Consider the following 17,613-nt stretch of genomic DNA (forward strand, 5'->3'; position numbering starts at 1 on the left):
ATCAAGGAGGAGCAGAACGTCCTGTAAACTACTGGAGAAATGGGCAAAGTTCTTTTTTAAAAAATATTTATTTATTTGGCTGTGTTGAGTCTTAGTTGCATCAAGCAGAGTCTTTCATTCCAGCACACAGACTATAACTGGGGCACGTGGGCTCAGTGGTTGTAGCACACAGGCTTAGTTGCTCCGTGGCATATGGAATCTTAGTTCCCCAACAAAGGACTGAAACCAAGTCCCCTGCATTGTAAGGTGGATTCTTAACCACTGGACCACCAGGGAAGTCCCAGGAAAGTTTCTTCTAGAAGAAAGCAAGAGCAAGCATGATGAGAAGGAGGTTGTCGAGGTGAGCGAGGACCCAATTGTGAAGGACATGATGTCCAGGAGTTGGGACTTTATCCCTTGGGTTATGTTCTGCTAAGGGGGGACATGACCAGACTTGCAGTTTACAGAGCTCCCCTGATCCTTCCTGCTCCAGCACTGAGCATGTTTAGAAGAGGCTGCAGGTGTGGGGCTGGCTGGAAGGCTTAAAATGGGCAGTGATGAGAGTATTTACAGAATCACAGATTTCCAGAAATCAGCAAATGCTACACAAAGCAGGGCTCTCTTCCCTACTCTCCCCTGCGTGAGTTAAGTAAGTGTTTACTAGCACAGAGTCCTGCTGAAAAGATAGTCAGCATTGACTTGGGGTGGGGCAGGTGGAATGAGGCAGGCTCCAGACAGATCCATGGCTGGCCCTCTTTGAGAGGTCAGCCAGGAGGGAAGTTTCTCTCCAACCAGAAACTTTGGTTTGTCTCTGACGCTTTACGCTACACACACACAGGCAGGAGAAAGGAAGGGAGAAGGAGACACAGGGATCCACCTGGCTCCCTCTCTTCCCTGGCCTTGAATTGAGGGAAGAGAATTTAGATTCCCCTTGTTCTTATATTGTTGTTGTTTAGTCCCTAAGTCATGTCCAGCTCTTTTGCAACCCCATGGACTGTAGCCTGCAAGGCTCCTCTGTGAGTAGGATTTCCCAGGCAAGAGTACTAGAGCGGGTTGCCATTTCCTTTTCCAGGGGATCTTCCTGACCCAGGGATCAAACCCAGGTCTCCAGATTTGCAGGCAGATTCTTTATTATCTGATCCACCAGGGAAGCCCTTGTTCTTGTATAGAAGGACATAATATTAATCAGCAAATTAATCTACAAATAAATCTATCATCCATAATATTTTTTTCCTATTTTTTAAATTTATTTATTTTAATTGTAGGCTAATTACTTTACATTATTGTATTGGTTTTGCCATACATTGACATGAATCTGCCCCAGGTGCACATATGTTCCCCATCCTGAACCCCCCTCCCACCTCCCTCCCCATCCTATCCCTCTGGTTCATCCCAGTACACCAGCCCCGAGCATCCTGTATCATGCATCAAACTTGGACCAGCGATTCGTTTCACATATGATAAAATACATGTTTCAATGCCATTCTCCCAAATCATCCCACCCTCGTCCTCTCCCACAGAGTCCAAAAGACTGTTCTATACATCTGTGTCTCTTTATCATCCATAATTTTAACATGATTCTAATACCAGTGAATTTGGGAGTTGGTTAAGAGTTCAATGAAACAATATTCAATTTCATTTGGAAAAAAATCTTGTAAGAATTTCAGAAACTTTTTGAAAAATAGAGGAAGGGGCATAGGAAGGAGAGGTGTTGTTCTTCTACTAGATAGTAAAATATATTGTAGAAAAAGAGCAATTAAAATTACAAACAGAACAGAAATAAAGCTAAATGCATCTTGATTCTAATGAGGTGGATGAAACTAGAGCCTATTATACAGAGTGAAGTAAGCCAGAAAGAAAAACACCAATACAATATACTAACGCATATACATGGAATTTAGAAAGATGCAAATGATAACTCTGTATACAAGACAGCAAAAGAGACACAGATGTATAGAACAGTCTTTGGGGCTCTGTGGGAGAGGGTGAGGGTCGGATGATTTGGGAGAATGGCATTGAAACATGTATATTATCATATGTGAAATGAATCGCCAGTTCAGGGTCGATGCATGTTACAGGATGCTCGGGGCTGGTGTGCGGGGATGACCCAGAGGGAGGATAAGGGGAGGAGGGAGGTGGGAGGGGGGTTCAGGAGGGGGAACTCATGTACACCCAGGGAGGATTCATGTCAATGTATGGCAAAACCAACCAATATAATATTGTAAAATAATTCAGTCAGTTCATTAGCCTCCAATAAAAATAAAAATTAAAAAAAAAAAGAGAAAAAGCTAAATGCATCTTGAAATTTGGTCCATGATAAAGACTTCACTTCACAATAGAAAAAGAAGATAGATTGTTCAGGAAATGATGCTGAGACAACTACAAACAGTTTAGAAATCAGAATAAATTTCAAATGAACAAAATACTTAGATATAAAATATGCAGCCATAAAATTAGAGGACAAAGCATGAGCAAACATTTATATTTCTGAACTGAGGAAGGTCTTTCAAAACATGACCTAAAACCCAGAAGCCATAGGAAAATATTGATACATTTGTTGAAATAAATGTAGTTTCCATATGGCAGAAAGTATACCATAAAAAAGACAAATGCCAAATTGGAAAGAATATTTGCAACACATATGACTCTCAGTTATTATTCTTGTCAAAGAACTTTACTCAAATCAGTAGGAAAAAGATAAACAATGCAGTAGGAGTTATTGATTAAGAATGCACACAGACAGTTCCCAAATAAATATAGCCAGTCAATAACCATTGGAAGAGATGTCCACCTACGGCATAGATGTGAAGAGATAGAAATTAAAATCCAGTTTCAAGCCTCTCCATGTGCCTAACCAATACCCAACCTCTCAAGGAAGTGGAGTCCCAGTTTCCAGTTGGTCAATGACAACATCCTTCCCAAGATCTCCTGAAAAAGCCTTGGTTAGCCCCAAACTTGGCTCTGCGTTGGAGAGACACACCCTGCTACCAGGGACAGCTCTGTAATTAGCAAACCATGTGATTATCCCCACTATGTAAATATTATCCGGAGCAGGACTGAAGATGTTTCTTGGAAGCTTTTCCTCCTGACCTTTTCTTCGGACCTCTCAGCGTTCAGCGTAACTGAAAGTTTACACTGGGAGGTTTCCGGGTTTTCTCCTTTGTGCTATTCTTAGCATCACTTATCCTCGAGAGGAGAGAAGCCTGGGCCCTTCTGCTACATGAGTGGTATCTCCACCCTCTTGCCCTTTTGGATGCTTTCCACAAGCCCATCCCAGGCCCACGGCATGCTACCCGCCTGACCAGTGCATAGATTCTGCCTGCAGGCACCCGGTCCCACCCAGCCTTGTCCCCTGAGCAGTGGCCTCTGGACACTCAAGTCCACAGCTTCAAGGAGGACCCAAGCAGCCTGGAGAGGTTTCATGTTTACAGCAGATGGACCCAGAGAAATCCTCCTCTAGATACAGGGTCTGATTTTAATCTACTGCTTGGCAAGGACAAACCTCTACTGACCCTGAGACGTACCAGATCAAAAGCAACCTTAGTGTGTTCTGGTGCTCTTAGGTTCAGTTTAACAAATTTCAGTTCAGTTGACCATGATGATGGCAGCTACCATCTCGATAGGCTCTGAAGATATTAATTGAATGACCCTGTGAGTTTATATAGCTATTCCCATTCTGTAGATGGGAAAACTGAGGCATGGGGAAGAAAGTGGCTTGCTCCAAGTCACACAGCCCTTGGTGGTGGAGGAGACAGGATTAGAACTCAGTCTGCCTGACTCAAAACCCCAGACTTGGGAAGAGACTGAGGCCATCTCAGTCAAGGGGAGACTCCAAGCTTAGAGCTAGTCATGTGAAGGGTGTGGTGTGTCCAGGGACAGGCAGGTCAGCCAGGGTGCCCAGGCAGAGAGTGGGTGGGAAGGTGAGGCACAAAAGGAGCTAAAGTGGTTCATCGGGATGAGATTGAGGCTGACCTTGAAAGACACGTGAGCAAAAGAGAACCCTGGCTAGTTCTTCAGTGATGGGATCCAGGTTTCTCAACTCTCTATCACCTTGGACCTCCTGGTCGCCCCACCCCAGCCCTGGATCTGCACAGACTCAGGCTCCTTCTCACCTCCACTCTTCTCCTTTGTCCTGAATCTGGATCATATGAACCTGCCTCAAGTTTCCAACCTGAATACCAACCTGTGTACTCTGCACCCTGGGGAAAATGGGCATGATGGCTCTGCATCCCACAAAGATGAGGGGTATCCAGACATTGTCCAACCAGGAGAGCCCCATTAGCCAGGGTGAAGGGACACTGGATAGTGGGCAATCTGACCCGTTCTGGCCTGAAAACGCATTCTGAAGGTCAGTTCTGATATCCAAACCATCCTTAGATAGGTGGCCATGAGCGCTAACTGTGCAAATGAAGAGGACTTGGACAATCACAGTCAAGGATTCAGTGTAGGGTTCAGAGCATCCAGGAGGGCAATGAGGAGCTCAGGGAGCTACTTCCCAGAAAGACCGGAAGGAGGCTGACCACCTGCTTTCCCGTTTCCCACCCCAAGTCCCTGGAGGAGGTTTCCTATGATGGTCCACGTCCATCTTTCCCCATCCTGCCTCCTAGGCTGTGTCTCCCAGGGACGATCACAGCGGAATGGGAGGGAACCATGGACCCTCTGGGAGCCCAGGTGAAGCAGGGACTAAGATCTGGCCTCCTCACCTCCTCGCCCATCCTCACTCCTCTCCCACTCTTTTCAGGGTCAGCCGGGCACCCGAGGTTTCCCAGGATTTCCGGTAAGTGGCGAGGACTGGTGAGTTGTGTCTGTGGAGACCCCTGGTCCTGGCTGGGTGATGAACTTCAGGCAGGGCTGGCCCTCAAGCTGCCTGTGCGCTTCTAAACCCCTGTCAGCAACGACCCTCTCCTGCTGGCTTTCACAGAGAGTCGCCAAGGAGAGTAGCCTGGTGCTCGACTCACAGTGCAGAAAAGGACAGGGATATCAACATGGAGCTACAGGCGTGGCAGACCAGACAGGCTGCAAGGTCACAGGCTAGGAAGCCCGGCTGGCCCATGGACTCTGGGGAAGATGATGCATCTCAGGGATGCATCCAACCTGGCTTTGATAGTCAATCTGCCTGGGGCGTGGGGCAGTCAGCTGGCCATCTGAATGTCTGGGGAGCCCCTCCTAAGGCCTAAGACAGATTCTGAGAGCAGGATAGGAGGCAGGCCTTTCCCGCAGGCCTCGGGGCTGGCTGTTCCTGCTATTCAGGAACACGCCATCCACTCTCCCCTGGGGTGAGAAGGATTTTGGTACCAAGGTGACTGCCACCCATCAGGTGTCAGGCATGGGGCAAGTGGCATTTCATTCACTCCTCACAAAAACCCCATGTGGGAGATTATTTTATTCCCCATTTTAGAATGGGAAGCCAAGGCTTACCCCGGTCTCATGACAGCCAGTGGTGAAGCAGAGACATAAACCCTACCTTGTTAGCGTCCAGAGCCTGTGTCCTTAACCACCCCCAGGCTGTCTGCCAGAACTCCTATGATGCTCAGTCTTCACATCTGGCCTGTTTATCTTTCAGGGTCCCATTGGGCTCGACGGCAAACCGGTGAGTGGCCCCTTTCACACGTGGGCTCCTCCCCCTCGCTTAGTCCAGATCACTAACCTGGGGTCTTTCAGTCCTTCTGCGAGACCCTGACTCCTTAGAAGGTGCTTTAGATAAAAATGAATGTTCTTGGGGTGTACAGTCAGTGCCAATGAGACGGGGAAGAGGGGCCATTAGAATGAGTTGCCCCAACCCCCATGGGTACAAGTCCACGACCAAACTGTGCCCTCAGCATCTGGAGCAACAGCCATCCTAGAATTTGCTCATTCCCGGCCTCCTGAAGGAGCTGGAAAGGAGTGAGGCGGGGACAGAAGAGGGCTGGAGAGCTCGATCTGCTATTCTGAAAGGAGCCCAGGCTCTAGCTCACACCCTTGCCCCCCGAAACCCCACCCCAGCACCTCAGGATGCCTCCTGTGTTCTCCTGAGGGTCTCCCATCCTGGTTGAGGCCCTACACATGCCCAAGTCCATGGGGAGGCTGCTGCCCATCCAGAGCGCCTCTCTGTTCATTTCAACCATTTTGATATGGCTGCAGACAGGTGTTCATGAGAGGGGCAGCTGTGGGGGAGGGGGTCCTGACTGCAAACAACTCACTTGCTCTTCTCCTTCCAGGGCCGGCCGGGACCAAAGGGGGAGATGGTAAGACCAGCTCACCCTAACCCTTCTCTCAAGGGCGGGGGTTGGGGGGGTCGGACTGGCCCTCCTAGGCTAACAAATCCTACCCAGCCAAGGGAGTGTCTGCCCCAGGGTCACTCCCCAGATGGGTGCCACGCATCCCACTTACTCGGCACAGGGAGGAGAGGTGGGCAGGGGGCTTCTCCACCTGAAGAATGAGGAAAGAGAGGTCCAGAGAATGTCCTTGCTTGGCCAGTGTCACACAGAACTGGCAGCTAGTGTCCCCAAACCATCACTCATACTCAGCACTCACACTGGGAGTGAGGGGTGTCCATCCAGCACTACGTCCTGAGCCTGATTTTCTTTTTTAAAAAATAATTTTGTTTATTTATTTTTGGCTGTGCTGAGTCTTCGTTGCTGAACAGACTTTCCTCTAGTTGTGGCGAGCTGGGACTACTCTCTACTTGCAGTGTGCAGGCTTCTCAGTGCGGTGGCTTCTCTTGTTGCCGAGTGTGGGCTCTAGGGCTCACGGGCTTCTGCAGTTGCTGCATGTGAGCTCAGTAGTTGCAGCTCCTAGGCTCTAGAGCACAGGCTTAATAGTTGTAGCACACGGGCTTAGCTGCTCCGCAGCACGTGAGATCCTCCAGGATCAGGGATCAAACCTGTGTCTCCTGCATGGGCAGGCAGTTTCTTTACCACTGAGCCACCAGGGAAGCCCTGAGCCTGACTTTCTAGCGTTTCCTGCTCTGGGCTGCCCAGGGTTCCAGGTGCTCCTGCCCCAGCCAGGCAGAGAGCTGACCTGGGGAACCACACCACTGTCCCCACCTTCTTCCTGCCCCTTCCCACCTTCTGCAGAGCCTTAACACAGTCCATGCAACCCCAGAAGTAATAATGATGGTCATTAGGGCACTGCTCCCTAATCCTCATAATAACAGCTTATCATCCTCCACTCTACAGAAGGGGAGATAGAAGCTCAGAGTGGTTGAGTATAGTGCTCAAGGCTACACCGCTCATAAGAAACAGAATGGAATTGAGACCCACGTGGCAGGATATTACCCTCCACCATGCCTCCTTTTGCTGCTAGGGCCCTTTGTTTAGAAAGAAAAGGTTCTTTCTAAGGGGCTCCTCCTCCTGCCATCCCTCTCCCCCACCACAGTTAACCACCCATGAATCTTCCCCGTCTGTTCTGGAGTCAGAACAAATTTGAGGTGGGCGGGGGGCAGGTTGAGGCCATTCCTTCTACCACAAACCCACATCAGTGTGATAGATCCGCTGTCATCCATCAAAATCCAACAGGCCACAGAGCCATTAGACTCCTGTTGGCTTGGCACAGGGACCCTGAACTATTAATTCCACATGCTGTCTAGTGTCATTATCTTGGCCTGCTTATCAGCTGTCCATCTCCCACTCTCCTCCTTTCCCGGATGGTTTACCATCTGTCGGGCATCCAACTTGAGGGCTGGGGCTTACCCTCACCTGCTTAACCTGTGTCCTCACCTGTCAAAAGGGGGTCAACTCTGCCCCACCCACCTCCCAGTAGCCCCGAGAACCTGATGTAAGGTGTAGACAGGATCGGGGTCCCACCAGTGGTGTAAAGGAGAACCAGAACTCCGAATTCATGTCTTGTCCTGCCACTGACAGGGCTGTCGTAAGGTCGGAGGAGTTAATTCACATCAAGCACTTCAAACAGTGCCTGGCCCAGAGGAAAAACCACGGGTGGCACACTTCCCTGACCCCGACCTGTCCTAAAGGGGCAGACTCAAGAGTTCATTGGTGCCAGGTGTTGCTGGACCTTGAAACACTTAAAAGAAACTCAAAATTCAGATTTTTGTTGTACTCTCCATGCTCTTCAGTATTGGCAGTTAATTGAAATAAAAGTGTGTGGGTTCAGCAGAATATTCCCGGGGACCATGACTGTCCCATGGGCCACCATTTGGGATGTCCAGACTCAATCCTCCATATCTCTGCAGTCCCAAACCTTCGGGTTATTTTGCTGGGGCCCTGGACCTCCCTCTCTCATCATACTCCTCTCTTTGTCCCCAGGGAAGGTGGCCTGTTCCCCTGCAGTTCAGTCCCCTGCCAGATGCATCATAGTCTATTGAATTTGTTACTAAATACTTGGCCAACCGCATGGGCTGGGATGCCACATGGTTTGTCCCAAAGACCACTTGTCCCTTCCCACAACTTCCTGGGAATCTCCCAGTTTGGTAATTGGCCCAGTTAGCAAGTCAGGGACAAAAGGAGGCCTTTCAAGCACCCAGATGGATCGGTCCATGGGGATCCTGAGGTCTCCAAGCCCTACAGAGACTGGCCTGGCTGATGGGTCCTCACAGGCCCTCAGGATGGTGGCTGGAAGGGACCTCAGAGCCCCAGGGGCTGGGGCACTGCCTGTGACTCCAGCCAAGTTCAGCAGCCCTGCCCCCTGGGGTCCCACTCAGTCCAGAGCACACAGCACAGTGGACACAGTGGACACAGCTGGACCTTCATGGTCCCAGTGCTGCCGCTGCTCACTGAGCAACAGGGCCTCGTCTCCATCACCTCATCCGGGAGAAGGAGCGACGCCAGCGCCTTCCTCTCAGGCCAGCGTGGGCATGAGCTCAGCGTGTCCCAAAGCCTGCCCCCGAGGGGGTCCTCAAAACAAGGGGTGCCTTCCCTCTCCCTTTCTGCTCCACACCAGCCAAGCGTGAGTCTCCACACCGGCCAAGTGTGAGGCCTTCTCAGCCCCAGCCTTAGGTCAGGCCCCTGAGAGCCAGCCGGACGCTGCATCCCCCTCAGAGAACTGGGGTCCACCCTGACCCCAGGCTCCTTTCTCAGCCCTGCAAGCTTTTGATCAGACCCCCTGGAGGGGAGCTCTGAGGCCCTTATGTTCCTCCAAGGAACCCAGAACACAGAGATGAAATTCCTGCTTCATCTCTTTGGCCAAAATTTCCTTCAAAGTTCCTGATGTCTGGAACGCTGCCCCAGCCCCCGTGTCCCCAGAAGCCCTTCTGGCTCAGTGGTTTTGATGCTAAGGCTGCTGAAGGTAGGAGTTAGAATGTGCTTTCAGTTCCGAGAGGAGATGGCCTGAGAGTGCAGGGCGTCTGGCAGTAGCAGAGCCCTGTCCTGCACATCCATGCAGCCTCCTCCGTGGCTGGCCCACAAGATGCTGGTGGGTGCAGGGATAAGTGAAAGATGACACCCGTTCTTCATCGTAGTCAAGTGCGGGGAGCAGGGCACACCTAGTCATGTCTGCGGGTGGATGAAGAAGCTGGGCCACAACAGCTGGACCGTGTCAGGCACAGGAAGACCAGGCATGGGTGGTTAAGCCCAGCCTTCGGGACTCAGACCTTCCGAAAAGTTTCTTGCACAATCCCACGCAGGCCTGCATGTCTGATTCTGCCCATCTTCTTTGTTCCACTCACCTGTGCATGTTTCCTTCCCTCAGGGTCTGGCGGGTCCCTGGGGACAGCCGGTTGGTCTCTCACCCCAGGGCTTTCCAGCAGAGAGGCTTCGGGCCCTGAGCCCTGAGTCTCGCTTTCTAACTGTCTCATTTCCATGTCTTTGTAGGGACCTCAAGGACAAAAGGGAGAAAAGGTAAGCCGATGGGGATTTTCTAGAATTTTCATCTCAAGAAACAGTCTTCCAACAGGTAGTAAGAGTTATTTTCAAACTTCAGTTTTTATCAGCAGAAGCAGGTAAAGAAATTTAGTCTGTTCAACTTGAAAAAAAAAATAAATAAAATTGGATTATTTGATTTAAAAAAAAAAAAAGAAGCAGGGAACCCGCTGTGGCACTCAATATGAGAGAGAGGGGAGGCTGCCCTGGGTGGGGGTCTTTTCTTGAGGGAAGGGGGCAGCCTGGAGCCTGGCCCTTCTCTGCCTCTTTCTGTGCGCATCCCTGCTGCCAGCCCCATGGCCTTTCCTGACCAGCTCCCATGAGCCTCTAGGATTTCAGGGGTCCGTTTTGTAAACTACTGGCTTGGCCCTCTTCCCAGTCCCCTCCATGCTCTGTCTCCTTGAGTTTCTGATGGAGGCTCTGCTGGGCTTGCCCCCAGATGAATGGTGCAGGGACCTGGCACCCCCGCTCAAAGAAGGCATGTCCGAGGGCTCCGTGGCCCTTGCCTCGGTGTCCACTGTTCCCATCCAGGGACTCTTCTTTAGGGCCCACCCAGAGGATGGACCTTTCCAGAAGATACCCCCAGCCAGGCATGGAGCACTACCCCTGACTCCGCCATCACGGCACATGATGTTTGGTGGCAGAGTCCTGCCCTTGGCTCCGTGGGGCCACATGCAGGCAGGCCCTGGGGGTTTCTTCCCCGCTGCCAAGCAGGCATGAGGGAGGGAATCAGACAGAGCCAGGGGCGGGTGGTATGTGTGTGTGTGCGTGGTGTGTCCCCGGGTCCTGAGGTTGCCCCCCCCCAGGGGTCCACCTCCCAACAAGTGTGTAACACCTCCTCTCCTTCCCTCTCTTCCCCAGGGTCAGTGTGGCGAGTACCCGCACCGGGTAAGTGAACCCTGAAAACTGATCCATCCCTGGGGCACAGCCCCCAGCCTAGCCTCCTCTTCCCTACAGAGCTTGGGGCCAGGCGCACACTCCTCTGCACTCAGCAGACAGAGCAGTGCCATGATGGGGGCAGTGCGTCTGGCGGGCCCCCAGGGTTGTGCCCGGTGGTCAGCATGTGTGTGTTTGTGCAGAGCTGTGTCCATGTATCTACCCCGTGCTGGCTGGCCTGCGAGCCCCCAGAATGCGTGTATCTGGAACTCTGAGTGCCTGGCTGTGTGCTCCTCTGCAAGTAGCCTTCAACATAAGGCTGTGCAACTCGTGTGAGTCTGGGTCTGGCTCCCTACCCGGCGTTTCTGTGTGTCTGTCTGGCTGACTGGCCGGCTGGCTGCCCTGGCCAAATCACAGGGACTTTTGGGTTAGTCATTGTTTCAGATGACCCAGGCCTGTGTGCTGGGAGATAGTTGGAAACTGACTATCAGTACAAGAGTGAAGTCTTTGTTTTGCCTTAGAGTCAATGAAGTCCCTCCAAGTGGAGTGGGGATTTCAGGGCTGGTGTCCTGCTTTTCCCCACCCCCGATCCAGTTCCTCCGTTCCCTTGCTGCGCCCCAGGATACGGAGCCCAAAGCCTGCTGTAGTCCTGTTGAGGGCCCTCAGATGTGTGCACTAACGTTAAGAGCCATTCTTGGGGGCGGGGCTGAGGAGGGGCCCCAGTGAGCTGGGACTCCCCTCATTCTGTGGACTGCCCCCGCCACTCTCAGCCCCAGGGAGCCAGGACAGGGATGACAGGCATCTTTAAGTGTCCATCCCCCTGTCGTGCACTGCCTTGTGCCCCCAACACACGCAGTGTGGCCACCCTGGCCATCCACCCTTGCCGGGCAGGGGGCTTGAGGGAGTGGAGAGAAAGACTAGCCAAACTTGGAGTCAACCAACCTGGTTCCAAATGCGCTGGGAGGGCCTTGCTAGGTGCTGACCTCTGGTTCCCAGGCCAGAGAGAGGCCGGGGGCAGGGTACAGCCTTGAATGTGAGCAGCCGGGGTAGGGGTGTGGCCAAGGCTGGGTAGTGGGCGCAGGCAGGCCGGCAGCAGTGCAGACAGAGCCAGCCTGTTGGCGGCATGTGCTCCAGGGAGTCAGGGGCCCTGGTGTTCCGGCCAGCCTGATCCCGATACAATAATAGAAGGTCAGCTGTGTTTATTTGAAACGATGGGCTCACAGGATTGTTATGTTACCCAAAAGAAAGACAGCATCCCCCAGCAGCAAAGACAACACAACTGTAGCCGCTTTCACCATGTGTCATTAGCTCTGAGCATGGGGGCAGGGGGAAGGGAGGGACTCTGCCCTTAAGCCCAACCCAGGAAGAGGAAGCCAGCAGGGATGGAAGGTTCCAGCACACCTTGGCCACAGGCTGCAGAGAAACCTAGGGTTATGACTGCGCCAGGGTGGGTAACAAGTCAGGCTGGGTGAGAGTGGATTTGGGGATCCAGCTGATGGGCAGGGCAAGGCAGCTGGCACCTTCCATTCATCTGGACGTGGGTAGGAAAGCAGGGTGTTTCTCGGGCAGGGGGTCTGTTGCCTTTCTGAGGGGTCTGCAGCCCTGAGCGGGGTGGCAGGCCTCCCAGCCCACGAGATACATGATCCAGGTGGTCTGAGCCTCTGTGCCAGCCTGCAGCATCCCAAGGGAGAAAGGGGGAGGCCGGGTGGGCAGTGGGTGTCTGGGGTGCCCTGGGAACGGGAGCTGGTATCTGAGCCTGGCACTCACTCTTCCTGTTGCCCTGTCTTCCCCCAACCCCTACCCGCTACCCCACCCCAGGAGCACCTAAGCGGCTCTCTAGCAGCTCTGCGCTCCAACCAGATAATTACTCTGAAGGTTTGTAGGTTCTGGAAGGTCTCTAGGCCCCTCTGGTGAGAGGCTCCATGGACACAGAGCCCAACGTTGCACATCCCCAGGCCCCAGTGGGAAGGCTGGGACGCCCCACGAAACAGCTGCCCATGAAGGTGGCAATGACCCAGAAAGGCCGTGACTGGGTGGGTGCATCCTCAGCCCAAGCAGTCCTTGCTTCCTAATGCTCTTCCCAGCCACCTCGTGTGAGCTACAGTGCTTTCAGAAACAAGAGGTGGATGATATGCCATCTCTGTTTAGGAACCTCTCCCTAAAGCTGTGGGACGCTCAACTCCACTGGATAGAGAGACTGGAAGCAGCCAGAATTTCCAGAAATGAAAATTGCATTAGCTAACATGATTGCCTCTCCCTGCCCCGCCCCCCCAAAAAAAGTGGTTGAATGTGCCAGAGACTTCTTTGTCCAGCCTCGATGTTCCAAGCCCCTGGGTGAGGCCTCAGTAGCACTTAGCTGGTGCCCGCACTGGTCACACCCTCCTCCTGCTCAGCCCCCAGGAGCCGGGCTCAGCTCTGCCCTTGACCATCTTCCCCAGATTCGCTGACACCAGCCCTTCTCGTCCAGCCGAAAAAAGAACCCAGGGGTGGCCGCCCACCAGCCTGGCTTCAAGTACCAATTTAGGCTGATCCTGTGGCTCCCAAGTCAGAGCCTCAGAGTCTGCTCCCTCAGCCCTGCAGCCTCTGTCCACGAGCAGGGACCTGTGGGCCTGGCAGTGCAACGTTGGGCTGTATGTCAGGAGGCCTCTGCAGCCCGGCTTGGCCATGGAAGGCAGGCCTGGCCAGGGGGGCCCCTCCCCACTGGGGAGTGCTGCTGCCAACACCCCGAGGGCTTGCCTCCTTCCAGGGATGGGTGCCTTCCAAGGGCAAGCTCAGCGCTGCACCCACAAGCCTCAAGTGGCCTGTCCACACTCTTCTTCCAGCACCTCACGCCCACTAATCTCTCTTCTCTCTTCCTCTCCTCCCTCCCTCTCGGCCACCCTGCCTTCCTGGCGGACTTTCGACCCTCCTGAACACCTGCGATCTTTGGCCTCTGCCCTCTGGCCTTCCAACTCATCTTTCTCCTCAGCTGCTGCCTCTCCTCAATTCAGTGCGGCTGGCTCCACCCCCAGTCATTAAAAGGAGGACCTTCCAGGTAGACACCTCCCTTGGCCAGACCACACGGGGCTTCCCAGGGGCTGGCGAGTCTCTGGGCCCTGATGAACCAGCTGGGGCTGTGACAGTGAAAGTTGCTCAGTCATGTCTGACTCTGCGACCCCTTGGACTGTAGCCCACCAGGCTCCTCTGCCCATGGGATTTCCCAGGCAAGAATACTGGAGTGGGTTGCCATTCCTTTCTCCAGGGGATCTTCCTGACCTGGGGATCAAAGCTGGGTCTCCTGCATTACAGGCAGATTCTTTACCATCTGAGCCACAAGGGCTGTTGGCAAAAGCAGAATCTCACTGCACTCCATTATATTAAATTAGACAAAGACGGACCTACAAATGCCATACACGTGGAAATATACAACACCCAGGCCCAGAAGCCTCAACTACTATCTCACTGTTACTGCTCACAACAGCCAGCAAAACAGCCACCACTGTATGCCAGTCACCAGGCTATGCGTTTTACAGTCTGCTTTCATTTAACTCTCACAATGGTTGTATGAGTTAGGCATGATCATCCTTGTTTCACAGATGAGCAAATCAGGCTCAGAGACGTTAAGTAAGTTACCCGAGGTCACACAGCCAGTAAACTGCAGAGCACCCACATTCTCCGACTCTTACTAGTTATGCAATTTGGGGCAAGTTACTTAACCTTTCTGTGCCTCCGATTTCTCGTTTGTAAAATGAGACTAATAATGGTTCCTACTGTATAGGGTTATTGTGTATGCAGAGCTCTGGGAATACTTCCTGGCAGAGTTTAAGCGCTGAAATTAAGTTGAGGCTCAAAGAGGTGAATTTGTACCCCAGGTGGCACAAACAGTGAGAGACAGAGTGGGAACTGGCAGTGGGTCTTGAGACCCCACACCCAGGGCTCTCTCAGCTGGACCTACACCCTCTATATCTAGAAATGTAGATTGCTTAACGTCTGGTCACTTGTCACCTGAGTTTGAGAAGCAAGGGAATTTGCAGAGGAAATGTAGCCCGCTACCAACAGGTGTAATCATTGTGAGCAACTGCTTCCTTCTTCCTGCCTTACTAGCCAAGGAGGCTGGGATAGGAACAGATCACAAAGAACAAAGAGCAAGAGACCACAGACCCAGAGATCTAGGCAAAGGCATTGCAGCTTGATGCCAGGCCAGCAATTCCATGGCTGCCACCCGCACCCCTACCCTTGCTCACACTGGGGGTTAGAGGTTACCCCCAAGGTCGCAGGAATACTGGAAGTGGCAGGGTTCTGAGATGCTCTCTGAAAGCCTGACAGCAGGGCCTGGAGCCAACATCTGGCCTGACTCAGGAGCCCGGGGGCCTGAATGTTCAGACATCTGATTGAACAAGGCTGAAAAATCACTCCAATTAATGGCTAAAAATACAGAGGGACACGTGACACGTGTGCTGCCCAAGCCTCCATATCCTGTTACACCAGCCAAATCCTCGAGAGCCTCCATGTGCTCCGAGCGCTTACCCAACGCCTGGCTATTCAGGGGCCCACTGGCAGCTCAGAGAAGCACCAGGCCCACCCCACTCTCAGCCAGCCCTACCCATGGCAGACCCCGTTTCAGGAGAGCTGAGTCCTTGCTCTCAGAGTGGCCATTTGCCTCGACCCCCTTCACCCACCTCCTGGGCCTAGCTGCATTGACTGCTCTGTGCTGAGCCCTTGCTGGGTTCCAAGCTCTGTTGTAAGAATTCTACACGGATTATCCCATGTAATCCCACACGGGCCACCGGGCAGCAGAACTGGCATCACCATCGCCACCTTACAGAAGAAGGAACTGAGAGGGCCCGAGCCGTGTTACTGCCTGCCTTTTCAAGAGGGGGAGGAGGATAAGCCAGAGCTTTCTGTGCTGCCCTGACCTGATTTCCAAAGTAGAAAGAGAATAGGGGCCCCTGTCTTTCCTGCTGCAGATTCTGCCTTGAGAATAAGGTTTTTCTGCTGTCAGCCACCGTGGGACACAAAAAGGCTTGTCCATTTCTAATCAATAAACCAATATTGATTTCACAGGCTCTATAAGATGCTTAAACATTGGGTTTAACATTAGTTGAGAAAACTGATGTGTTTAGCAGATGGCATTGAAGGTGCAGAAAGTTGGATAGTGAGCAGTTTTTGCTGGGGCCTTATTTGGAATGAATAGAAAAGTCTAGAGTTTTGGGTTTTGATTCCAGTTCCCCCCAAATTCTCCATGTGACCTTGGTCAGGGTGTTCAACTTCTCTGAGCCTCCATTTTCTCTTCTGTAAAATGGCACTTGTGACCCATCTCTGCCTTCTCCACCATGGACTCTCCGAGCCCTTAAGTGGTTTCTTAGAGGATGTGGCAGGATATGGCTCAGGCCAAGAGTGGCACTGCTGGTGGCCTCTGTCCTAGGACGTTCCACTGGAGAGATGGCTCAAGCAGACACTGCTGAAATCTGAGCTCCCATTCAGAGTGCGGTCCTGCACTCCTGTTTATAACATGGGGTTTGCGGTAAGCACCATCAGGCCCCTTCTCTGTGTACAGTGTTATAAAGGGTTCCTGAGATCACACTGAGAAGGGTGGGCTGGCCTGGAGTCTGGCCCCCTGGGATGCAGGAGTGCATCCCAGCCTGGAGCACTCACACCTGCCAGACTGTTCTACTTGAGTCTGTCTGCAGGGCTGGACCCCTCAGCAAGAGCTGAACCCAGAACCTCCCCGGAGAGGTCATGGAGAAAGCAACCTAATGACGCTGGTCTGCATAGATCGAGGATGACACGGGCTGGCCCCCAGCCCCAGGATCTGGGTCACAGGGACCAGGCTCTCTCCTCCTCCTGAGGGAACATGATCCCACCCCTACCTCCCTGGGCTCTAGGTCCACCCTGGGCACCTGCATGGGGAGGGGGGTGGCACAGGCTTCAGGATAAGGAAAAAGAATAATAATAGCGACTCTAGAAGGGCACGAAGCACTTTACACCTTCAAAACTCAACCAAACAAAGGGCTGCAAACTCATCTGTCCTCTGAGGTCAGGCACAGATCACACAAGTGACAGAGCAGGCTGCACACAGAATGGTTTGAAAGGTGGGGCCTGAGGGACCCAGAGAGCCCAGTTGATGGTGGCCTCCGAGGAATGTGGGTCTAGCTGGCCCAGGCTCCATTTTTTTCAGCAGAAGCTACCAAGCCATGTTTTTTTGTTTTTTTTTTTACATAAAATCTCTTGCCCAATTGTTTGGTAAGCTAAGCAAAATTCTGTGGCCTCTGACCTAAGGACTCCATTGATCCTCTGGGCCAGATAATCAAAGCCAGCAAAATGTGGCAGGAAACAAGGAACGGCTGTTCTCATCTGATGCTGGGAGGCCAGAGCGCAGAGATGGTGGGCTCGCCACACACATGGAGGGGTCGAGGCAGGCTGAGGCCGCTGGCCTCCTCAGTTGGACCCTGGTCATCTGACCAACCTGGGAACGGGACTTTGGCTGGGCCGGGGGGCACTCACCCACTCCTCCGCCTCTGCCACCGCAGCAGGGCTCTGCCCTGGAGACCAACAGCTCATGCAGCAAATCCTCTCTGGAAGCCTCTCCTCTGGAGGCCTAATGTCTTGGCCACCTCCTCACTGCCACCGGCCTCTGCATGTGTCACCACCACCGCACCATCACATCACGCCACTGCCGCCTCCCCCAGAGCCCACGGCCGGGCCTCACCGGGTGCATGGCACTGGGGCGGGATGGTCCTGCAGCCCAGGGCTCTCTCTCTGACACTTGTTTCCACCAACCTCAGGGTGAACAGGGCCAGGCTGGCATCCAAGGCCCACCAGGGCCACCAGGCCCTCCCGGACCGAGTGGACCTCTGGGGCACCCAGGACTGCCAGGGCCCATGGGCCCACCCGTAAGTACCCCTCCTGCTCTTCACCACCTGCTCTCCTTCAAGATTCATCCCCTGAATTCTCTGGAAGTTTGGGAACTAGGTAACCGATGGGA

General features: G+C 53.0%; 1 protein-coding gene across 7 annotated transcripts in view; it reads left to right on the forward strand.

The window, feature by feature from the left end:
• Window positions 1–17,613, forward strand: part of COL13A1 (collagen type XIII alpha 1 chain) — a 148,347-nt gene that overhangs the window by 76,739 nt on the left and 53,995 nt on the right. For 6 of the 7 annotated variants that reach the window (XM_055425561.2, XM_055425562.2, XM_055425567.2 and 3 more), the window contains 7 exons: window positions 4,721–4,756; window positions 5,543–5,569; window positions 6,177–6,203; window positions 9,726–9,752; window positions 10,635–10,661; window positions 12,468–12,524; window positions 17,414–17,521. In XM_055425561.2, coding sequence (XP_055281536.2) covers window positions 4,721–4,756; window positions 5,543–5,569; window positions 6,177–6,203; window positions 9,726–9,752; window positions 10,635–10,661; window positions 12,468–12,524; window positions 17,414–17,521 — 309 coding nt within the window. The remainder of the gene's footprint in view (window positions 1–4,720; window positions 4,757–5,542; window positions 5,570–6,176; window positions 6,204–9,725; window positions 9,753–10,634; window positions 10,662–12,467; window positions 12,525–17,413; window positions 17,522–17,613) is intronic. The other variant, XM_055425566.2, reaches the window with a different exon arrangement.

Source organism: Moschus berezovskii, chromosome 12, assembly GCF_049115385.1.
Source record: "Moschus berezovskii isolate FMDL1 chromosome 12, NW_MosBer_1.0, whole genome shotgun sequence".
NCBI classification, from domain to species: Eukaryota; Metazoa; Chordata; class Mammalia; order Artiodactyla; family Moschidae; genus Moschus; species Moschus berezovskii.